Consider the following 22709-nt stretch of genomic DNA (forward strand, 5'->3'; position numbering starts at 1 on the left):
GTTGTTGTTTAGTCGTTTAGTCGTGACCCCATGGAACAGAGCACGCCAGGCACTTCTGTCTTCCGCTGCCTCCCGCAGTTTGGTCAAACTCATGCTGGTAGCTTTGAGAACACTATCCAACCATCTCGTCCTCTGTCGTCCCCTTCTCCTTGTGCCCTCCATCTTTCCCAACATCAGGGTCTTTTCCAGGAAGTCTTCTCTTCTCATGAGGCGGCCAAAGTATTGGAGCCTCAGCTTCACGATCTGTCCTTCCAGTGAACACTCAGGGCTGATTTCCTTCAGAATGGAGAGGTTTGATCTTCTTGCAGTCCATGGGACTCTCAAGAGTCTCCTCCAGCACCATAATTCAAAAGCATCAATTCTTCGGCGATCAGCCTTTTTTATGGTCCAGCTTTCACTTCTATACATCACTACTGGAAAAACCATAGCTTTTACTATACGGACCTTTGTTGGCAAGGTGATGTCTCTACTTTTTAAGATGCTGTCTAGGTTTATCATTGCTTTTCTCCCAAGAAGCTGGCGTATTTTAATTTCATGGCTGCTGTCACCATCTGCAGTGATCATGGAGCCCAAGAAAGTAAAATCTCTCACTGCCTCCATTTCTTCCAAGGTAAAGGTACCCCTGACCATTAGGTCCAGTTGCGGACGACTCTGGGGTTGCGGTGCTCATCTCGCTCTATAGGCCGGGGAAGCTGGCATTTGTCCACAGACAGCTTCCGAGTCATGTGGCCAGCATGACTAAGCTGCTTCTGGCGAAATTGGAGCAGCGCATGGAAACACTGTTTACCTTCCCACCGGAATGGTACCTATTTATCTACTTGCACTTTGATGTGCTTTCGAACTGCTAGGTGGGCAGGAGCTGGAACCGAACAACAGGAGCTCACCCCATTGCGGGGATTCAAACTGCCGACCTTCTGATCAGCAAGCCCTAGGCTCAGTGGTTTAGACCACAGTGCCACCCGTGTCCCTCTTCAAAGACATTAGGCCTGCATTTGAGAGAAATCTTCTTCCAGGCTCAACAATTAATACAGCAGTGCATCTAGGTTATAAGTCAGAGTGATGAGATGAGGTGGATCAACAATAGAAGTTCGAGTTTCCCCCTTTTTCACTCAAAGGGCCTGCTGATACTTAGCAACTCTACAGAAAATATGTTACACATTTGAAAGCCTTTTTAACTATTCACAGAACCCTTCAGAAGGAAAGAAGCTGATAAAATAGTACCATATTTATCCCTTCCCAAATCTCTGACTAAGCCTTACAAACCATTTAAAGGTAGGTCCTAGTAAAAGTAGCTCACTCCAATGTACATACAGTTCTTCTGCAGCTCCCTTGATGCATCCTAGAGATATTAATGAGTTTTTGGGTATTAATGGAGAACACAGAATCCTATTAAGGTAAATGCCTTCTGCTGATGTGTCACGAACCATCCTCAAGCGGGTAAGTTGCAGCCATTTTGTTTATTTCTAAAAAGATGGTTTTGCTTCTCAGTCTCGAGTCAAAGCTATATAAGTGCATTGTGAACAGAGGAGGTTGCAGCAGTGAGAATTCAGAAATAACTTTTTTTTAAAAGTGGAGCCCATGTAGGAGGCTGAGGGGGGCAGGTTAGAGGTGGTCAAGATTGAATATTGTGTTAATGAAACTATGCAAAGGGTAGGGACTGCTATGAGTACAACTTTGTGGAGTCCCTTAGGTATCAGAAGGTAAAGGTATGCTTTCTTTATGACATTTTTCACTAACAGTTTATTGGAATGGAAGGTAAAAAAGTACACAGCTTTCTTGCCAAGAGGATAGCTGATTGAAATGGAACAAAGGCAGGGAGTACTGAATGGCAGGTTTTATAACATCAGTAGGAGGATGGAACACATGAAACTAACCCCAGAGGTTGTAAATATAGATTTTTGTATTTGTTTATTGTTTCTTGCATGTAAGAAACATTATTGTACAATTTACACAGCTTTTAAGTTGTAAAATGGTTAAACATGTGTACAAAATATGCTCATTTTTAGAAAAAAAAACATACTAAGAGCAACAACACTGGGGATGGGAAACAAACAATTCTTCAATTCAGTGTGCAAATGTTTTATAAAAATAGAAACACTAGCTCTACAGGTAGCATTTCACGATAAATTATTTAAATAGCATATCTACACAAACAGAAGATTAACTATTCCAACAGTAATGAAAACAATAATTTATACAAATACAAGGAATGGTATGCAAGATGACAGGGGGTGAAACCATCGAACACAGTATCACAAATTGTTCTCAGCATTGCTGCAATGCTGTTTTCTTACTGGGAATATGTAATTCTGCAAAAAAAAAATCTTGACTATATACAGCTTGCAATCTTTTGTTTCTCCTTAATACTACAGTAGCTTTAAATTTCGTTAGATATTTAAACTCTGCTTGATCCAAAGGTTTTTCTCTCTCTTCCTTTTCTCAGTCACACAACAATGAGGTAATATTTGTACATAAACTTTCACCTTTGACATTCTTTTTTTCTTAGTAAGAAGAGGCTCGTAGATAAAAGTTTTGCTGCCCCTTATGCCACGAGCAGTCTTTCTTAATTTAAAAAATTGCTCCTGAAATCCCACCTGTGAGGCACTTATGCTCCAGCAACCACACGCTGGTATCTGAGGTGTGCGATCTGCAAAATCAAACATTCTTATGCCATTTCTTCCTTTAGTCTGCCTCCTCCCTAGGACAGGGATTTTCTTCTTTGTTTGACACATGGACCGATAGAATGCACTCGCAACATGCAAGTATAACAAAGGTGATAAAGGCAACAATCCATTGATAGCATCTCTCATGCAAATCCCTCTGAAATGAGAAGAGTACGGACTGACAGCGGATTATGGCCAGTGTTAATAGAAAGCTATTACCTCTCCAACAGGAGAGATCTGGGCAATCAATATTTAAACATTTTTGTGGTTTGGCAATGCAGCAGTAGGGTAGCCCTACTAGGCTACTTTGCCAGTTGTCTTGTACAGAGGAAGAAAGAAGAACACACTGATAACAAAACAAAAACCCAACCTCCCCCTCTCCCACTGCTTTTTTTTATTTTTCATTTTGCTGTGCCCCACATTGCTTCTGGAAAACCTGCTCTTTACAGCTAAAATATCTTCACACACTACTGTCTAGATTCACTATAGAACAATAAATAACCTGTATTTACAATCTTACAGTCATGGAGACATTGCAAAATTATGTGGATAGTCTTGACGCATTGTTTTACTGTTTTAATCTAGAGTCCTTTCTTATTCGTGACAGACAGGATAGGTAAAAATAAATATTTTACATTTTCTTTATCTACAGTTCTACAAAAATCAATGCTTTAAAAACGGTTTTTTAAAAAAAGTCCATTGCATTTTGTAGAAAAGAATTTTGTATTTTAATTGTGTTTGTCATCTTTTGTGCCTTTGTAACCATAATATAAGAAAAAAACATAGTTCCTTGAAGGCCAATACAAGTGCTAAGTTGAGCTGAAAGTGCTCTTTGGCACTTCAGTGTTCTTGCTACATCTGCACTGCCTGTTGCTGGTATCAAACCTGTGCATGTTTGTTATCATGCATTGGCACATGTAAACTTGCTTTCCCCCTCTGTTCCTCTGCATCCCCTTTCTCACTAAACTGGTGTAATCCAATGTGCCAATATTGTTACCCCTCTTACCCCACAACTGACTTTTAACATTTGTTAATGCTGCCTGGGGCTAGCCAGCTAGTTTTCCGATGTAATCAAGCAAAGTAGTTCCTTATTAACTGAAAAAGATTTAGGCTGTAATCCTATGCATTCTTATGTGGGAGTAACTCTCATTGGGACTTGCATAGGAGCAAACATGCAGAGGATCAGGCTATTAGTCAGATATGTAACAGTCCCTCCAATTAAGATGTAAACCCCAGGGAGAATAGTCCCCTTTCAGAGAGTGAGGCATTTGCCTCCAACTTCTGCTAGTCTCTTTCCTGTCCCTCTCATCTCCCACAAGCTGAAGTATATATTTCATTTTTAAGTAGTCCACAACACAGCATAAAGATAGTCTTATTACAAAAGTGCTACTCCGTTGGACCTCCAGTTAAAGAGAGGCAGTGACAATGCCCAGCTACACAAATGCCTTTCTTACAGAAGTGACTATTTGCTCCTGAGGCAAGGAATGTTCTTATTCACAAAATACATTTGTTTTCTTCTGTGCCAACAGAGGTCAGAAATGAAGTGTACTTTGCTGTTTTCTCTCTCTCTTGAGGCAGATCATGTATTTTGAGTCTATTTTGTAAAGGCAGAAGAAAGTGAAGAGCGATTTAAAAAAATGGTCCCAGGGTTTGTAGAAACTAAACTTCTCAGAAGGTGCAATACAGCATTTCAAAATAATTTCTGTATCAACTGCCATTGTGATCACGGATCTGCAAGAAGAAAGGAAAAATAGTAATTTGTCACTCTGTTTACACTGATACATTAGTAATTAAGCAGCTACAATTAGCTATTCAATTGTCTGTTTTGCAACTTAAATAGTAACTGCATGTTTCCCTTTCAAAATGTCAGATGTGTAGCTGAATTGCTCCAAACTTTTTTATCAAGTGGCTACCCATGCAACACAGCTATCTAGCTCTGATAAAGTGACTTAATTTTTGCATATCACTAGAGGCTGTTGAAAGGGACACAGGTGGCGCTGTGGTCTAAACCACAGAGCCTAGGGCTTGACAATCAGAAGGTCAGCGGTTCGAATCCCTCCGATGGGGTGAGCTCCCGTTGCTCTGTCCCAGCTCCTGCCAACCTAGCAGTTCGAAAGCACGTCAAATGCAAGTAGATAAATAGGTACTGCTCCAGTGGGAGCAGTAAACAGTGTTTCCGTGCGCTGCTCTGGTTCATCAGAAGCGGTTTAGTCATATTGGCCACATGACCCAGAAGCTGTCTATGGACAAGCGCCGGCTCCCTCAGCCTATAGAGCGAGATGAGCCTGCAACTCCAGAGTTGTCCGCGACTGGACCTAATGGGCAGGGGTACCTTTACCTTTACCTAGAGGCTGTTGAATATAGATTCAAATTCAACAGTTCTATTTTCAATGGCAAACCTTGTGTGCCGTAAATATTTTTACATCACTCTTGATATTAAATACAATATTTCCCTTTTTCCAAGGGTTGTAGCCAAAGAGTTACAGATTTCTTTACTTTAATCAAAACATTTTGAATGTGTAAAGCTAAAGTGATGGTGATATTTCACCAGTAATTTCAGGAACACAAACTCAGCTTCGGAAATATGGATTCTTACCTTTGCACTCATATTTAAGATCTGAGAAGAACACCATTTCTTGAGAGAAGACAAATAATCCTAAACGACCACCAGCATAGGTTTTATCATAGATTGGTCCAGAATCAGCCATGATCTTCTTTCCTTCAAACATTACAACTCTGCAGTAAAGAGAAACAGTAATTAACCACAGCCATGATATAGAATGCTTATTCTGCAACTATAAAATTAGCTATTGCCAAATTGTATTTGTCCTTCTAAAGTTGTTTTAGAAACTTTGCAAAGCTTACCTAATGTAGCCAGTCTTTGGTCTGTGACTCAGACGCCATCTGTAGGCGGTGAAATCTTTCCAGCCTATATGATGAGGGTCATGCCACAGGGTCCGCACCTGAAAAGTAAATACGTAGTTAAATTACACATGCCATTATGCTGGTACAAGTCTTTGAAATCAATTGTATGCTTGCAATGCAATTTCAGACATATATTTGTATGTGTTGTGATTTCTGTTGTCTGGTCTTAGACTGTAATAAAGATTGAATTGACATGGCAAAGGTGGATGAATAGCATGCCCAATGGCCTCGGGCTTCCTATTCTTTCTGTTTCTACCTGTCATAAGCATTGATTGAATACAAAGCAGAAATATTTGCAGGCCTTCCACTCTGTGGGCAGGTTGTGCATTTTGTCCTCTGAGGGAGGTGGCTGAAGCTAAAGATACAGGAAACACAAACATTGCTCTTTCTGTTCCACCCACTTTTGAAAAAGCCTTAAGTGAATGTATGATGCTGTTAACTGAATTGTTCAAAGAAAATCCCGTTGGTACTAAATGGAATTCTGAGAGCTTATTCATACAGTATATATTTGTGTCAAAATGAGCATTCTCTTGTGGACAAACATAATGTGTGAATCAGCAGTGACAGATGTAAACACCAAGGACTGAATCCAATTAAGTCATATCACTGAAACAAATGGACATGACTAACTAAAGTTCACTGAGCTTAGTGGGCCTGCTCAGAGAATGGCTTAGTTGGGTACAACCCTCCTCTACTGAATTGAATGCAGAAAGTTAGTTTACATTAATCCTGTTGTGCACAAGACTTTTGAAAGAGACTTGTGCCTTCTTATCTTACATTGTTATTTAATATCATTCTTCAAATCTGATTTTTCTTTCTACAATAATAATAGTCCAAGGATTGCAGAAAGGAAGGTTTTATTTATTAACAGAAACAATCTCTTACCTGTCCAGGAGTATTTCCAGTGTGCCACAGTGCATTACGGAGGTGTTCTCCAGGACCTGTGGTGGAGTTCACTACTTTGATAGCAAGACCGGAATATCCCTGAGCTTTGGTTGGTGTTGGATCCCAGTAAGACTGCGTGATTTGCTTCCACATGACTACATAAAAACGGCTGCTGGACTGATAACCAAACACAAAGCCAGCATAATCATCATCCCTTTCTGTATTAATGAAGAATGTGCCGCTGAAATCAACAGCATTAAATTCATCATAGCCTGAGTGAAAGAGAGAAAAAAAGGAGAGATTTTTAGTCTTTCGTAAACTGCAAGAATAGTCAGTTCCCCCTATGATTAATTAAGGCCTCAGCCTCTTCCAAAGGCTCACTGGTGTGAAGTACTGTATTTAGAGATTCTACAACAAGACTTTGATTTATTGTCCTTTGGCCACAGGTTTTCATGTGACTCTTTGGGATATGGAAAGATTTGCTTTGAAGTCATAGTGGACGTAGCAGATAGGTAGGACCACAACCTATTGCCTTTGCTGCTCTGCTGTCACAGAGGCAGGCAGGCAGGCAGGCAGGCAGGCTGGCTGGCTTAGGGCTACACCACTATGGAGCGATGGAGACCTTAGAATCTGAATGTAAGTGAACCACTTGCTAAATTATATTATGCAGGCAAGTACTGTGTGTACTTTCAGCTGAGCCTTTAAGTGAATAGTTATCATCCAGAGACAGATGACACTTTCTACAGTAAACACAGAAAGGAAAACCCCAAATCAACTGCTCACCAACTGCAAGTCCAGGATCACAGTTGACAGTCTGAACCAGTTCTTTGCCTTGGTGACGAACAACCCAATTAGGATCGTTCTGAGATGTGCCCTTAGGATCCAGGGGAACCATCTGAAATCGGCGGAAATCTGTCTCACTGATGTCAACATTCTCGGGGCAGATGTCGTGAATGTCCAGCACCTTGTCTTGGTCAAAGTCATCTTTGCATGCATCTCCACGTCCATCACCTAGCCCAAGAGAAAGAAAGGAAATGGTGGAGGAGTGGGAGAGAAATAAAAAATATGTGAGAGTTTAAAAATGAAATGTGCATTTCAGATTGGCAGTAGTAAAATATCTAATGTAATTAATCCAAGATTTTAACTGTGCTACCGAAACCACCATTACTTGACATCAATAACTATTATACTAGTTACACTAACAAATGCCATCCAAAGTGCACATTTGATAATTCCCTTAAACAGCTTTTCTCTCTCCACCTATATCCCTTTTAAAATACAGTTCCAGGCCCAAATCTCCAAAGGCTCCCCTGTCTGCGCAATGAACACCCTCTTACAGCATTTCAGTGAAATATGTAGATCCATTCACATGGAGCTACTCCATCTGAACAAGCAGTATATGTTTTCTTGCCATTAAGGATTTTTCCCCCTTAAAAGGATGATTAAACATTACACTGTGTGTTTAATTTAATGCTAGACAATCCCTTCTAGTATAGTTAGAGAAGTTGACAGTGAATAATTTTTCTTACCATCAGAGTCAAGTTGGTCTGGGTTGGCAACCAGTCTACAATTGTCTTTGTCATCAGGGATGCCATCATTATCGTCATCATGATCACAGGCATCGCCTTTTCCATCCTTGTCATGGTCAGCTTGGTTTGCATTGGGCACATAGGGACAGTTATCAAGATTATTTTGATGGCCATCTTCGTCAATGTCCTGGTTGCTATCGCATTTGTCTCCTATGCGGTCAGAATCAGAATCCGTCTGAAAGGAAAATGGACGAACATGTTCAAGTAAAGCATTTTAAAAAGGGTACCAACTAGAACTATCTTAAAAAGATTCCTACTAATTTAGACTGTCTTAGCCCATCCAGTGGCTTCTTGCTAGTGAAGTTCCAATGGTCAGGACTCCAGCTGGCTATCATGCCAGTTGAGGGAACAGCTCTGCACAGGCAGTCCTTGCATGCATGGAGCTTTATTGAAGTGAACTAACAGGTTGGCAGGCATAGGAGCTGTCTTTGTATGCTGGTATGACAGCTATTGCACACTTGTAATTTGCTAATGTTAATGTCCACAGACAAAAAAAGAAAGAAAACCACCTGTCCCAACTTGTTTTGGGTTATCTTCAGACATCTTATTGCTTAAATGTATTCCTCAAAGCACCAGGGCCTGAGAGAATGGTGTGGTTTCTGCTTTTACTTGGCAGGAATTTCCATGTAATTTCCATGCCAGAATGTGTTACTCTCGTTTGTTTACTTTTTCAGATGAGATAAAAGCGCCACTTTCTGCTTTATTGTGCACTTTGTACCTTCTGGGCACTAATGCTGTATAACTGGATGAATATTTTCTATTTACCTCACTGCTATGGCTGTGTTAAGGCTACTGTTGTACAGTAATGACCCACTGTAATACCCACCATAATGTTTTTTTTCCACATACTGATTAAATGCTTGAACATTCTTTTAGAAGTGTCATGATATAAAAGTACATGCAAACTGCAAATAGTACATCAGGCTGCTTACTTTCTGAAATATGGCCCTAAGACCTCTAGATGCAGACTACAATATTAATCAGATTGCCCTAAGTTATCCAGCTTCGTGTTACTGCAGGTTTGGCTGATGGTCCACTGAGAAATATAGTCACCCCAAAATCAACTGATCACATTAACTGCTAGCTGAAGAGGGGCATTTTCTGCAACTTAAAATGAGTCACTTGAGACACTCAGCACTTCAGGAATACTTGCAGTCCATTGTGACTGTGGTCTGCTATACACTACTTTGGAGAGAACCCTTTCATTAAAAAAAAAATAGTCTAGCAGAAGTACAGGGACATTAAAAACAGATTCTTTTATTGTAAGCATCCTTTTAGCCAACACTGCCCACAGGGTAACATGAAAAACAGATCTAGATTCCTCCAATTTTGCCGAGACCACTCAAGCATCCAAGGTATGCCCCTGAAGCTATTAATCCTACTGCCTTGTACATGACATGACTGCACAAGCTTCACCCATTGCTGCATTAGATCAAATTAAATGGGATGGGTTGGGCTTCCCTCTTATTTCCAAGCCTTTAAACAGGCAAAGTTTAATTAGGTTATATATATTTATGGTGGGATATGCCTTTCAGCTTTTCTAATAGTGGAGAAAACAACTTTGTGATGTTAGCATTCTATAAAGCTTTAACTTTTGTCCTTAGCAAAGCATTTTGTGTGTGTTTGTTTATGTGAATCTAAATTCACTGCCCTCTTGGCCTCAGGACATCTTGTGTCATGGATATACATTCCTTGCAAACACACCCTTCATTGTTCAGCACATGTTCTGCTTTAATGCTAAATATCTGAAACATGAGAGTGCCATGCTGTAGCGCTGTGCAGGTTCCTTTATCTTAACCAGCCTGTATTTAATAAAATATCACTGTGATGATACCAGAGATCTTTTCCCCCATTTGGTACTTATGCTACAAGCTGATGTGCTCCAGTACAGAATGTATGCTTTCTACAGTAATTCCAAACCATAATGGGTAGTATTCTACTCAGAGTAGAACCTCTGAAATTAATCAACTTAAGCTACTCATGGTTATCCATGTGGTTTTTCTATTAGTAGAAGATGCTGCATCTAACATGACATAAAGAAATGATTTATGCACTTGAATGCCTCATGCATTTTTAAAAAAAGAAATCAAGGTTTTCCACACATGTCCCAGTTATAAACAATTGTGTATTCCTCATTAGGCTGCCAACTGACATATATTGCAGGGGTGTGTGTGTGTGATAAATAGCAGATATCAAAGAGTTAATAAAAACTGAATGTCCATGTACATTTATAGACCAAAGAATTAAGCTGACCTGATCTGGATTGTGTTCCATAGGACAGTTGTCACACTGATCTCCAACACCATCCAAATCTGTATCCTTCTGGTCCACATTATATACATACTGGCAGTTGTCTCTTTCATTAAGAATGCCTAAAAATACAAATAGTTTAGATATTTTAGTGACCTTGGTAACATGTCTAAATAGTACACACATATAGTGGGACCAAATGAAGCTAGTAACTAAAAGGAAATAACTAAAGGAAACCAAGTTAAAGGTAGATCGATCTGTCTAGTATCATATATTAACACTGTTAGAACTAACACAATAGTTAGCAATCATGTGGCAGGCCGCTTGTTCATGGAAGAGCTACAATCCAAGTACGACTAGTGCTGAAACATGCTGATAATACAGGGTTGGATCCAGACTTGTACAGAGCAACTTTCTACAGCTCTCAATGTACAACATATTTGGTCCATACAGTGAGCAAGATTTCACATCAGCAGTTGAATTTGGGCAACTTGTAGATTACTAAGAAAGTGTGTGGTGATTGGGGGGGGGTGTAGAAAAAGATAAACAACAAAACCGTACCATCTCCATCAATATCCACAGCACACGCGTCTCCTTCTCCATTGTTATCAGTGTCTATCTGATCTGGGTTGTGATTGTATGGGCAATTATCACAGCGATCACCAACGTCGTCCCTATCATAGTCATATTGTTGTGGGTTGTAGATGAATGGGCAGTTGTCCTGTAGAAGAAAGAAAATAAAGAAGCCATGTTAAAAAACATAAACATACAAGCATGCATGCACTTTTAGATTTATAAGAAATTTGTTGACTATATTTATTTGAATAAAGGCAGTAAGCAAAGGCATTGATAGGACGACATCCATATGGACAGTGTGGCAGAGGGAGTTGAAAGAGAAGCTAAGGCCAGTCCCCTGTGCTCTGGAATATTCCTGTCTACTTGCTGAAGCAGAATGATGCTATAATCTGAAGTACCAAGTAAATCTCAGGCCTTTTAAAGCATGGGATCCCTACAGCTGTTGAAAATACAAAACTCTGATAATACTTTACTGTGCTTCTCTTTAAATACATTCCAAAATATCAGTGCCTGCAATTTCCTACAGTGACTGCCAAGCTGAAGTTCTGCAAATAGCCCCCAGGTATGGGGCAAAAATGAATATTATCTAAACCACAGACAGAACAGGACTGTTTCCGCGAGACTTACTCTGTCATCTACAATGTTGTCATTGTCATCATCATTATCACAAGCATCACCAATTCCATCCTTATCATAGTCTTCTTGCCCAGAATTGGGAAGGTTGGGACAGTTATCCTGCAGAAGAAGAAACATAATAATTTACTATCCACCTTTAAATACAACACAGCAAGGTGCTCAGATTGTAAGATTATATTTCCTAGATTTTGTTTTTGATGGTGTCAGTCCATAGTACCATTCAAATATACTCAAAAGTATGTACTCTAATTTATCCTGAAAACTAAAGATGAAACAAGACATTTCAGATTGTCCAAAGTAGGCAACTGTAAAAGCTATGTATGAGCCATAATCTGACACAGGTGTTATTTCAACAAATTTATGCATAAGCATTTGACTCAGGTACACTAACTGACAGTTTTTTATTTCTTTTAAGGTATGGATATTATTGCTCAAATGTTCGTGGTGTGTACATTTATTCAGGGCTCTAAAGTGGGTGGGTGGGTGTGGGTGAAAGAGAGAGGGGGGGGGATGAATATGTAGAAATTGGCTTACTTTACTGCAGTGGTAGGTAGCATTGGCAACGCAGGGCAGGTTTGTATTTGGCCATCCATCCAAGTCTGTGTCTTCTCCACAGATAATGCCATTACCAGCATAGCCTGGCTTACATTCACAGCGATACATAGGGTCACTGAAGTGGCCAAGGTAAGTGCACTTGGCATTCTTATTGCAGTCATGAGTTCCATCCTTACATGGGTCACGTGGTTTACAGACCTAAGAGACCAAATGGACACAAGAAAATTAAGATTACATGCAATAAATGTGTCTATCATTTTGTTATTTTGAGACAGCAACACATGGAAGTCTTTTAAAAAAAGAGAATACTTCTCCATGAATACAGTAGCCAATTATGGCTTTTGTTTTAAAAGAACAAGGCATCCTATATAATATGTTAGTTACTAGCTTAGGCTTGGATGTGTTCACATACAGAGAATGTTTATTTATTTCAAATCCATCCATCTACAGGTCCCCAGACCACATTCCACACCATTCCCAAGGTCCATCGCCCCCATGAGCAATTTTGCAAGAGTTATGGAGGACTGCAGAGGGAAGAGGTGGAAAAGCTAGGATCCAAGCCTTTGATTATAGCAATATCTGACGATGGAAGTGTGAAAGAATATGCTTAAAGCTACCATGTCATGATGCTATTGCTTTCAAGATTTTAGAAGCATTCATTCTAAACTAATTTAATTGAAGCACATAGTATAGATACGTTGTCCTTGGAGCCAGTCTATGTTATGCATAAAAACTGGCATGAACTAGGCTGTACAGGCCAGGCCCCATTTCTTTCATTGTTGTGGCTGCTAGGAAAGTACAGCTACGATCATGGTAATGGTGTTTTCCCCCTGATTCACGTTAGCCATTATCCATGCAGATCTGTGAGCAAAATGACGTGGCGGAATGCAATAGTGTGAATTCACCCTAGAATTCTTTTCAGATCTTAAATATATGCATACTCTCCTTTCAGAGCAACTTGAATTTCTAGAATAATGTATCAAACTTGTTCTTTCCCCCCTCCTGGGCATGTCTCATAAATGCAAAAGGGGAGGGGTGAGGTTTTAGGAGCAGGGACCTTTTCACATTTTGGCAGTACCTGCTTGTTTGCTATTGCATTCTCCACACCTCGACCAAAGGGCTGTGGTCCAGAAAAGCGTGGTGGGCAAGGTAGGCAATGGTATCCAGGCTCAGTATTCTCACACCTGTGGACTCCACCAAGGACAAAGCAGGCATCTGGGACCTCTTGGCACTGGAGTATGAAAGAAGGTGACGGACGGGAAATTAGCTGTAGGTTTACTTACAGTTCAGTCCTACATTTTATATAAATAAGCAATTCCAGTCGTCTTACCTCATCAATATCTTTGCATTTAATTCCATTTCCACGATAGCCAGCAGGACAGGCACCACATTTCCAGGAACCATCAGGAAAACTAGTACATGTAGTTCCCGCAAAGCAAGGGTTAGACAGGCACCCATCTGAGAGAAGATAAAGGTGACATTCCAGAATGTTATTAGCCTCGTGCAGGGCAATGGTGGCGAGCAAGGTAGATAAATTTAACAAATCCTCTTCTGTGTTTTTAAAAATCAGTTCAGTTTTAATTTGACTTTCTTTGCACTGGTTGTTCTTATCATTTTCTACTCTAAATTACACAATTAAGAAATATGAACAACTTTGTCCAGCATACAGCCAAGATGTGGCTGTATCTCGATATATATTTTTTCCAATGGGAAAACTTAGACAAATAGTTACATCCTTCTGAAGATGACAGAGCAGAGCTACGAAACACCATTTTATACTTCAAAATAGGTCATTACTCACCAATTGGGCAATCCTGCTTGTTGCAGATCTGGGTGTCCTTAGCATCACCAATACAATCCTTCCCTCCATACTGGGGCGCAGGATTGTTGCAGAGACGACCGCGCTGCTGAAGGCCCCCTCCGCAGGTGACTGGACAGGTGTCCCATGGTGACCATGGTCCCCAGTTCCCATTTACTAAAGAAAATTTGATTTTAAAAAAACAACTATTAGCATCCAGGGAACAGAGCACAACTGCCCTTGGTACCTTTATATGCCTAATCACAAACAAATCTAGATGTTGAATAGATGTTGAAAATAGATGTTGAAAAATTCAGGCTATGATGTTCCTTTAAAAAAGGGTGGGGTGGGGAAGTGCCATCTCAGCAGATTTCACGTAAGAAATGCCCTGCTGGATCAAGCAATGTAGTTAAGAATCCTGGTCTCACAGTGGCCAACCAATTGCTGTAGAAGGGTCATGAGTCAGATCTAACTGCAACAGCCCTTTCCACACTTGTGATTCCCAGCAACTAGTATTAAGGGGCATACTGCCTGCAACAGTGGAAGCAGAACCCAAGCATCATGGCTAATAGTCATTGAAAGCCTTATACTCTGTGAATTAGTCTAAACTCTTCCAAAGCCATCCAGGTTGGTAGGTACCACTTATCTTATGGCATCCAATGCCATACCTTAGCTATACACTATTCACCTATATAACAAGCAATGGAGCATTGGAAACATTAATTATTGCACAGAACACTCATCTTTTAAGACTAAACTTACTTGGGCAAGGGTCTTTCTGGCATGGTTTGTTTTCTCTTGCCTCTCCCTCACACTCTCTGCCGTTCATCTGAGGTAGTGGAGAGTTGCACAGCCGGATTCTAGTGATCACTCCAGTTCCACAAGTAACAGAGCAGGAAGACCAAGGGGACCAGTGGCTCCAGGCACCATCCTGTTTGACTATAAACAGACACAGCTGTTACCAACTATGAGGATTAAAGCTCTTTTAAGCAATTTGTCGCTTTCTTCTGGCACTAGCGGCAATATAGAATTGCTGAAATTCAATTCAAGTAAGAAACCAACATATTGCAATAATAGAAAGATGGCAATGGGACACACTTGGTACTGAGAGTCATTACACTTGATGCTGTGCATGTCAAGATAAGCAATAAATTACACAGTAATTGAACAATGATTTACACAGTAATTAATTACAGTAGTCAACTATCTTATCAGCTCCTTTTGTCAGCAATTTGCAAGCAACTTAATAGTGCTAGCATGAAGTATTAATCAGAATTTCTCAACATATTGCAAGCTCAGGACAAGAACAGGTTGCATTGTTTTCAAAGTAAAGAAATGAAATGCTTACATCTCTTATCACATTCCTGCATATTGCAAATTCGTGTTTGTACAGAAGAGCCTTCACAGCGATGGTTGATTCTATCACAAGAGCGACCTCTCTGTTGAATGCCATTGCCACAGGTCACAGAGCAGGTAGTCCATTCAGACCAAGGAGACCAAATGTCGTCTGCATAGTCACTGGCTGTAAAAAGAAGCAATTCCCTATTTAAATCCTGTGCAATAAATTTTCTATCACGTGTTTGATTTATTATATTTCTATGCCGCTTTTCATTCAGATGAATTCCAAAGCAGCTTACAAACAATAAAAAACAATAACATGATAGAACATAATAGACCACAAATACAGCATACATCATAAATAATAATTAACAGAGCATCAGTAAAACAATTACAATCTATAAAACGTTAACAAAGCAACAACTAAAAAATAAACTAAACATCAAAATTGAAGCAAAAGTCATATTATAGGATTATAAATCCTGGAATGATTTGCTATTCTATAAAACAATATTAACAACATTAATAAAATTGTAACCAAAAGATAAACTAAGTATTTTTAAGTTCAGAGACACACTCTACACACCCCCATGACTCAATTTTTCACTCCATTTATCTAATTAAAACACACTGTTCTGCACTGAAACATTTTTTTAATCAAATAGCTTCAAACCTACCTCTATTTCTTGTCCATTAAACTTCATGAAAACAATGGCCTAGCCTGCACACAACCCAAAGTAATGACATATTAAACTATGGTTTATTAAACCATGGTGTAGTGTTATGTGCAAACCCTGCCCAGCAACTTAACTATAGTATATTTGCTGCCATAGCGGTATATTTTACAACACAGCTTCTAGAGGAAACAAGTAGTTGAAAATGTTAAGGAGCCTAAACTACTTACGCCAACATCGTGGGCAGCATTCTCCATCCGGAACGGTGGCATTGGAACAAGGCATGAGAGGGCAAGATACTTTATGGCACATAACAACGGAGTTCTAAATAAGGAAAGACAATATTGACAAACATGTATGAAAATTTACTCTTTCACCTCAGAATTGCTTAATGCTAGAATTACATCAGAGATGTTTCTCAAAGATATTTTGGACCAATCTAGATATTAATTTTAATTCTGTGAAACAGACTCACAACCCCACCTTCCCACCCTGTTCTTTAAAGTAATTTTAGAGGCTAACAAAATCTTAAGATCGTATCAGGTGCCAGCAATATATAAAGAACCACAGTTCAATTCACATTAAAAAAATAATCCCTATGAGAGAGAGAAAAAATAAACAGCCCCTCCTCTTGCCAGAGAATCAGCACCTTTTCAGCCTGAGGTTCTTTTAACTCAGAATTCAATGGACTAATGTTCCCAGATATGTTCAGGTGTTTACCTGGACACGTGAATGCTCAAAGTGTGTGCAGATGCAGCCTTCAGAGTGCCCTTGCACATATTAACCATCCAAAAACGCACTCCAGCCTTCCCCATGGCAAATCAAATACTCACAAATTATATTAACAGTAAGGAGTCTTTACCTGGCAAGTACATGTAGTACAACTATCTGTTGTCCACTCAGCTGTGTTTTGGTACATAACATCATTATGGATGCATACTCCAGGACTGGTCCTATACCGAGTAGCACCCACTTCCTGAAAAATACCATCCTGAAAAAGAAAGTTTTAAAGTGGATTTAGATCAATCTGAATTTCATACTTAAAGAGTAAAGAAATTACTTCAACAAATTATACTCAGCCCCATTCATTTTAATGAATCCTGCTTCCAAATAAGGGCACTTAGGTGGAAACCATAAGCACTTACACTTGACTAGTGTGTGGCTCGCTTCAAAGAAACATGGGACAAGATCAGTTCATACATGCAAGTTAGCCATTTATTTTCTCAGTTGGGTCCCATGTGTGGGACCATAAGGGAGGTTCTCAAGGTAAAATAGTCTACTCATGAATGCTGCCTGCAGCTGCCATTTCTGTGACTTTGGTCACTGTAGAAACAGTCACCTCCATGCTAGAAATGGCTGCTGTTCGTAGTATCTACTTATGTTGGTCCACACTTAAGTTAGTCAGCCTGTGACATACAAACAGCTTGGTGATGAAGTTCCCTGCCTGGTCCCCTGAGGGAGATTCTTAATCACCACAGGGGAGTGTCTGTTTACAAGCCTGCCTTCTATTACATGCAATTGTTTGTTTGCAGAATATAAGCAGCTGGTGGCTTGTATGTGTCAAGGAGCCCTTAGAAGCCCATTGTCCCTGTTTCATTATTGTGTATTTAACAGCCACTTACCATTTTGCTGACTGAATCTTTAAGTGTTGTAACCAGGGCACGCAGACTTTGCAATTCTATAAACACATTGTTTAGTTCATCACAGGAGAATCCACAGATTGCCTGGATGTCTTTTGTTTTATGGCCAATGTAGTTAGTACGGATGGCTGGACGGGAGCCATTCATGGGATTGTCCAATATAATAACTCTTCTGGTGGCTAAAACAAAAGGGAAAGGGGCATACATATTATAGAGATATATAATCTCACAGAATTAGAGAGCAGACTAAAAAATACATAGCACTTTGTAACAGAAGTTTCTTAGTTTACAATGCTTTGCAGTTTACTGTGTGATGAAACTTCTCTCACTGTTCTTTCACATACATCAAATACATGTCTTTAATAAGTCAGCAAATTTGGAGACATATTGCAGACTTACAGCTTTCACAGCCTTTGTTTCTCAGGATGGCTTCCACTGTGGTTCCAAACACAAACCGCACGTTCTGCAGCATTCCCTTAAAAACAATGCATTTATTGTCAGCTTTTGATGAAAAATGGGAGGGTAGCATTGCCAAAAAAATACATTTTCAAAATATTCTATTTACAATTGATACAAACTTCTCAATTTAAATGGAGTGATTATTGAATAAGGACTTGTTCTATGTGCTAAAAATGAGATTTTTGCACATGAAGCTAAAAGAAGCTAGATTTGTAATGCAAATGTAAAGAAACACCCATATAGTCAGAATGGTAGCAAAATATAAAATTCCTCTCCTTCACATTGTCTTTTTCATGGACAAGGATCAATTGTTAATGTAAATATGAGACTTGCAGGTGATTTAAACCTCACATTTGAAAGGAATGGTAGATATTTTTGCATCTGGGGCAGAAAGTAAAAAAAACCCTCTCTTTTTCTCTAACCCCAAGGGCAGATGCTTCTTTTTTAATGACAGATAAAAATCAGGGGAAAGAAATATCTCCGTCTTTGAAACCTGTTGCTTCACTTTTGCTTCCTAGCAGAATAAAGTCAGATCCCTGAGATAAACTCACAAACCTGCTACCACAATAAAGGCATCTTACCTGGAAGTTGTCATTGACTCCCCCTTTGGCAATGCGGAGTCTGGCGCTGCTGGCCAGGTCCCTGGTGAGGATGTTCTGAATAGGGATTTCCAGCTCAACATTCATCAGCTTCTCACAGCCCACGTAGAGCTGAGCCTGATCTTCCTGGACTAGGAGGGTGATGTTGTTCCACTGTCCGTTGGGTAACTCAACTTCCTCCACCGACACCAGACTCTGGTTGCCCTCCTTGGGGAAGACACTCAGGTCCAAGGTTTTAGCCTTGCCATTCAACACCAACTTGAAGACATAGCCAGAGCTGTCTTTGCGCTCCACAGCCAGCAGCGTGCCAGGGATCTTCTTCATTGGGCGAAGGTTTGCTAATAGGATGAAGCCCTTCTCAGCTTGGATGGCATCAAGAATGTCTTGGAATTTGTAGTCAGGAACAGCAGGGATACGGTTGGCATCATCAATGCGGTAGGCAGGGCTGGATGTCTCGGGTCCCTTGACTGGATGCACCCCTAGTGCCTTGCGAGCTCCCTTGCGACTAAAACCAATCAACTCAAACAGATCGAAAACACTGTCATCATCACCATTTTCTGGCAGGAGAAAGAGAAAGAAACAGAAAACACTGATTATCGGCTTCTGTCAAAAGGTTGAGAGAGAGAAAGTGGAAGCGTGGACTGAATAGCACAAGCCGGGAGCAGGATTGTATGCAGGTGAGTCAAAGGAACTTATCATGGCCAGACTTTCCAGAGAAAATATTCAGCTCCCAGGAAACAAATAGCTGTGATCTGCTTCTCAGTATCTATGCCATCCCCAGTCTCAGAGCAACTCCCTGCCACAGTCTCCAGGCTCTGCAGGAGGTTAGCAGTGATGGAGGAGAGGCTGCAATGGTTCCAGCCAGTTTCTCACACACTTTTGCCTCACTGGCTGAACTTCAGGGTCTCAGGGAGCAAAGAGCTCTTTCAATCCCTGGAAAACCAGGAATTTCCTGGTGAGGTAGGTTCCAGGAATTCTCCTCGCCTTCCTTGCCCTCTCAAGGGGCTCTGGCTGAGGCAAACTGGAAAGAGATATACAATGGGAGCCTGTCGAGAGAAGAGGGCAAATGCCAGGAGACTGTGTGAGGGGAAGAACTGAAGAAGAAATGAGCTCTGGGCTATATCGGGAGGTGGGAAGGCAGTTGTGCAGGCTTCCAGGTAGAGAGAGACAGCTGACTCACAGAAACTACAAAGCAGCTTGGGGAAAGGGGTCGGGCATGCCCTCAGGCAAGGAATTTGAACAGTGCAGGGCTCAGCTCAGAACCCGGGCCCAGTGCCAGGACTAAGCCTTGGAAGAGGTGAAGTAATAATCATTAAAAAGTCCTACGTGCTTTGCCTTCACACAGACATGTACGTGGAGAGAAGAGGTTCGGGGAGCCGAAGGTGCCTCTCTTCTTTGAAATCAATTCACCCCGTTCTCTGCACGTCTGCGGCTTCCTCCCCCTGCCCTCCCCTCCCGGCCCCGCTCGTGTGTCTGGTCCGGAGCGTCCCACAAGGGTTTGTGTGAGCCACCTACAGGAAAGCGAGCGCTGAGGGAAAGCGCCTCCCTCCCTCCCTCCCTCCAGGCGCCAAACCGCCTCACTCTCCTCGGCGCACAGGAGCGAGCCCGCCAAGCTGCGAGCCCTCGGAGGAGAAGCGGCCCGGGGGGAGGGAGCAGAGGGCACCCAAGCGCTCTCCGGAGCCACGTCCGCCGCGCTATTGGCCGGCCTCACGAGACTCCGCGCCCAGCAGCCACAAGTGGCGGCAGGGGGAAACAAAACTCCTCCTTTCGGGCGCCCGAGGGGGGAAAGGTGAGGGGCTCAGGCAAGGCTCCTTCGGAGTTTCTTCCGAAGTTCAGTCACGTCAGTCAACACAGCCTAAGAACCTAGGAAGCTGCCTTAAACCGAGTCAAGAGTCCAGCGTTGTCTACACTGACTGGCAGGGGCTCTACGCTCCAGAGTTTCAGGCACCCCTGTCAGCAAACAAACCCGGGACCTGCTGCGTGCAGGGCATAGGCTCTACCAAGGACATTGCCTACTGCCCGGAGAAGAGCTCTGTGAAACCCCAACGCTTGCTATCCTCGCAACACAACTGCTCCAGCGCGATAACCGCCCCAGAAGCCGCGAATCCACCCAATAGGACGCAAGGGATCGCTGCCCACAGCCACCAATCCGAAGTCCCGCTCGCCTTAGAGAAGTAGCCGGGCTACTCTTCGAAAACCAACGCCACTATAAAGGTCCCAGCCCGACCTTTAAATAATATTATTAACAAGGCACGAGTGACTTCTCCCCGCCAAATCTAGGCTGAAGTGGCTGCCATTCCCCCGCCCTCCCGCTCCGCGCCCCCAAAATTCGGATTACCTGGAATTCGGTTCGTTGCGCAGACCCCCAGCATCAGGAGGAGAAAGAGGCCGCCCGGTAACTCCATGGTACGGATCTCGACCCAAAGGAGCGACCTTGAAACAAGAAAGGGAAACCGCAGCCTGGTCACTCCAAAGGTCTCGGGCCAAACACCCGCGTTAGCTTAGCGGCAGGACAGAAAGGAATCGGGCTGGGAGGAAAGGTGTGCAAAAGATAGGAGGGGGATGGAGACGATATACAAAGACGGGAGAGAAACCAAAAATACAGGGGGGGGGGGGGAGACGAAGGGAGGATGAAAAGTGAAGGAAAAGAGAGCGGGAAAGATGCATGCTTCAAAACAAAATCATCCATAGTAGTTTAATATTCGCTTTTGAGCACTCGAAATATTACTGCAAACTTGCAAGAGGAAAGCTAGCTCTTCAGCACTTACCTTTGTAGAAGTAAGGAATCCGAAGAAGTAACCAGCCCCAAGAGCAAATATCTCTTGTAGTAACCCAGCCGAGAGAGATAAATATCCTTGCGAAGCTCTCGGACTTTCCGATATGGCCCTTAGTTGGGTTTCGTTAGCGCCTCTGGCTGTGTGGAGCCCAAGCGAGCAATGCCCCTCAGCCCAGGTCTCTCTCTCCCCGGCCCTGGAGCAGTCCGAGAGAGAACGAGGGATCCTTGGATTGTAACGGGTGATCAGTTGCCTGCAGCCCTCGCAGGTTCCCCTTGGCTCTCACTCCTGGCAGCTTGCACTGGAGCTGCTGCAGGAGCTTCGCTCGCCTTTAAGGGGTCGCTCGCATTCCTGAGAATCCCAAGAGCCAATCAGCAGCCGCCGGGCAGGAAGCGGGCTGGTGTTTATCCAGTTACCTCACAACAAGTCACACACACACACACACACACACACACACACACACTCTCACTCCCCCCTCGCAAAAATGCAAAAGGAAGTGGGGGGAGATAGGCGCGAGGAAGGTGGGTGGGTGGGAAAGATCCTGCCCGGATCAATGGGGCGTTTTGTCCCTGCCATCAATGGGATGCTGATTGCCTTAGAGCGGGGATTCCCACTGTAACATTCATGCAAGATACGGAGCGCAGGCACAGTTAGAGACCTGCTAATCCTCGCTGCGGGCTGTTGGGCATCTCTCTCTCTCTTTCTTGTGTGGGCAACGAAAGGCGGGGTGAGCAAGAAGGGCAGATCGGGTCCTTCTTCTGGGGTGGGGGAAGGATTGGGCCAAGGGGTAGTATCTAAGGAAGCACCAGAGGCCACCTCTGCTCATTCCTTCCCTTCTCTCTGAATGGCAGAACAGGGAGAATTTGGCACCCGCTTGGTCCAATCTCTCCCCTCCCTCGATGCCCAGTAGGAGAATCCAAGCATGCCAGTTAGCAGAGGCAGTTGCTCAGACAAGTTAGCTGCGGCCTCATCCTCCCTCCCTCCCTCCCTCCCTCCCTCCCTCCCTCGTTCACCTGCACTGTTCCATCTCGGTGGGGCACCAGCGAGGGAAGGCAAACCATCAGAGATGGTTCCTGTAGTGAACAGACGTGGCCCCCCTGTGCGCCCTCCTCTCCTTGGTGCCAGTTTTGCCCGAAGAGAGGGGCCAAGTGAGCAGGTGGTGGGGCCTCCCCGAGGGAGAGGACAGGCAAGCAGCGCCGGCTCTCCAATGCTCTCACACCCCAGAGGGTAGAAGGTAAAGGAGCAAGAGGAGGCAGAGGCTGCTCACCCCACTCTCCCTTTGAACATAGATAGGAACAAAGGAAGTAGCCTTATATCGAGCCAGGCCATCGGCCCATCTAGCTCCGTA

The 22709-nt window shown here is 42.5% G+C and overlaps 2 protein-coding genes across 2 annotated transcripts in view; one reads left to right on the top strand and one right to left on the bottom strand.

Moving 5' to 3' along the window:
- The window catches only part of FSIP1 (fibrous sheath interacting protein 1), a 104268-nt gene extending 94373 nt beyond the window's left edge, over nt 1–9895 (top strand). Inside the window, exon 14 of the mRNA XM_083450339.1 lies at nt 8737–9895. The gene's annotated coding sequence lies outside the window, so the exon portion shown is untranslated. The remainder of the gene's footprint in view (nt 1–8736) is intronic.
- THBS1 (thrombospondin 1) lies at nt 1883–22054 on the bottom strand. Its single transcript, XM_083449800.1, has 22 exons — nt 21356–22054; nt 20926–21020; nt 18570–19144; nt 17929–18004; nt 17512–17708; nt 16752–16880; nt 16120–16213; nt 15226–15399; nt 14640–14816; nt 13881–14054; nt 13410–13537; nt 13158–13310; nt 12059–12277; nt 11516–11623; nt 10874–11033; nt 10316–10434; nt 8003–8237; nt 7257–7484; nt 6474–6745; nt 5529–5626; nt 5260–5399; nt 1883–4394 (listed from the first exon to the last, which is right to left on the bottom strand). The coding sequence occupies exons 2-22, from the start codon at nt 20990–20992 to the stop codon at nt 4387–4389; spliced, it is 3531 nt and encodes a 1176-aa protein (XP_083305926.1). The 5' UTR covers nt 20993–21020; nt 21356–22054; the 3' UTR covers nt 1883–4386.
- Between the last annotated feature and the right edge of the window lie 655 nt (nt 22055–22709).

The sequence above is a fragment of the Podarcis tiliguerta genome (assembly GCF_965153285.1).
Source record: "Podarcis tiliguerta genome assembly, chromosome: 1".
NCBI classification, from domain to species: Eukaryota; Metazoa; Chordata; class Lepidosauria; order Squamata; family Lacertidae; genus Podarcis; species Podarcis tiliguerta.

What these genes read in the sequence shown, in the direction of transcription:
- THBS1 (XM_083449800.1), bottom strand. Translation starts at nt 20,992, where the DNA reads ATGGAGTTACCGGGCGGCCTCTTTCTCCTCCTGATGCTGGGGGTCTGC. An exon ending in CGCAACGAACCGAATTCCAG is followed by an intron (nt 19,145 to 20,925) that starts GTAATCCGAATT and finishes TTCTCCTGCCAG; the next exon opens with AAAATGGTGATGATGACAGT. An exon ending in ACAACATTGTAGATGACAGA is followed by an intron (nt 11,034 to 11,515) that starts GTAAGTCTCGCG and finishes TTTCTTCTACAG; the next exon opens with GACAACTGCCCATTCATCTA.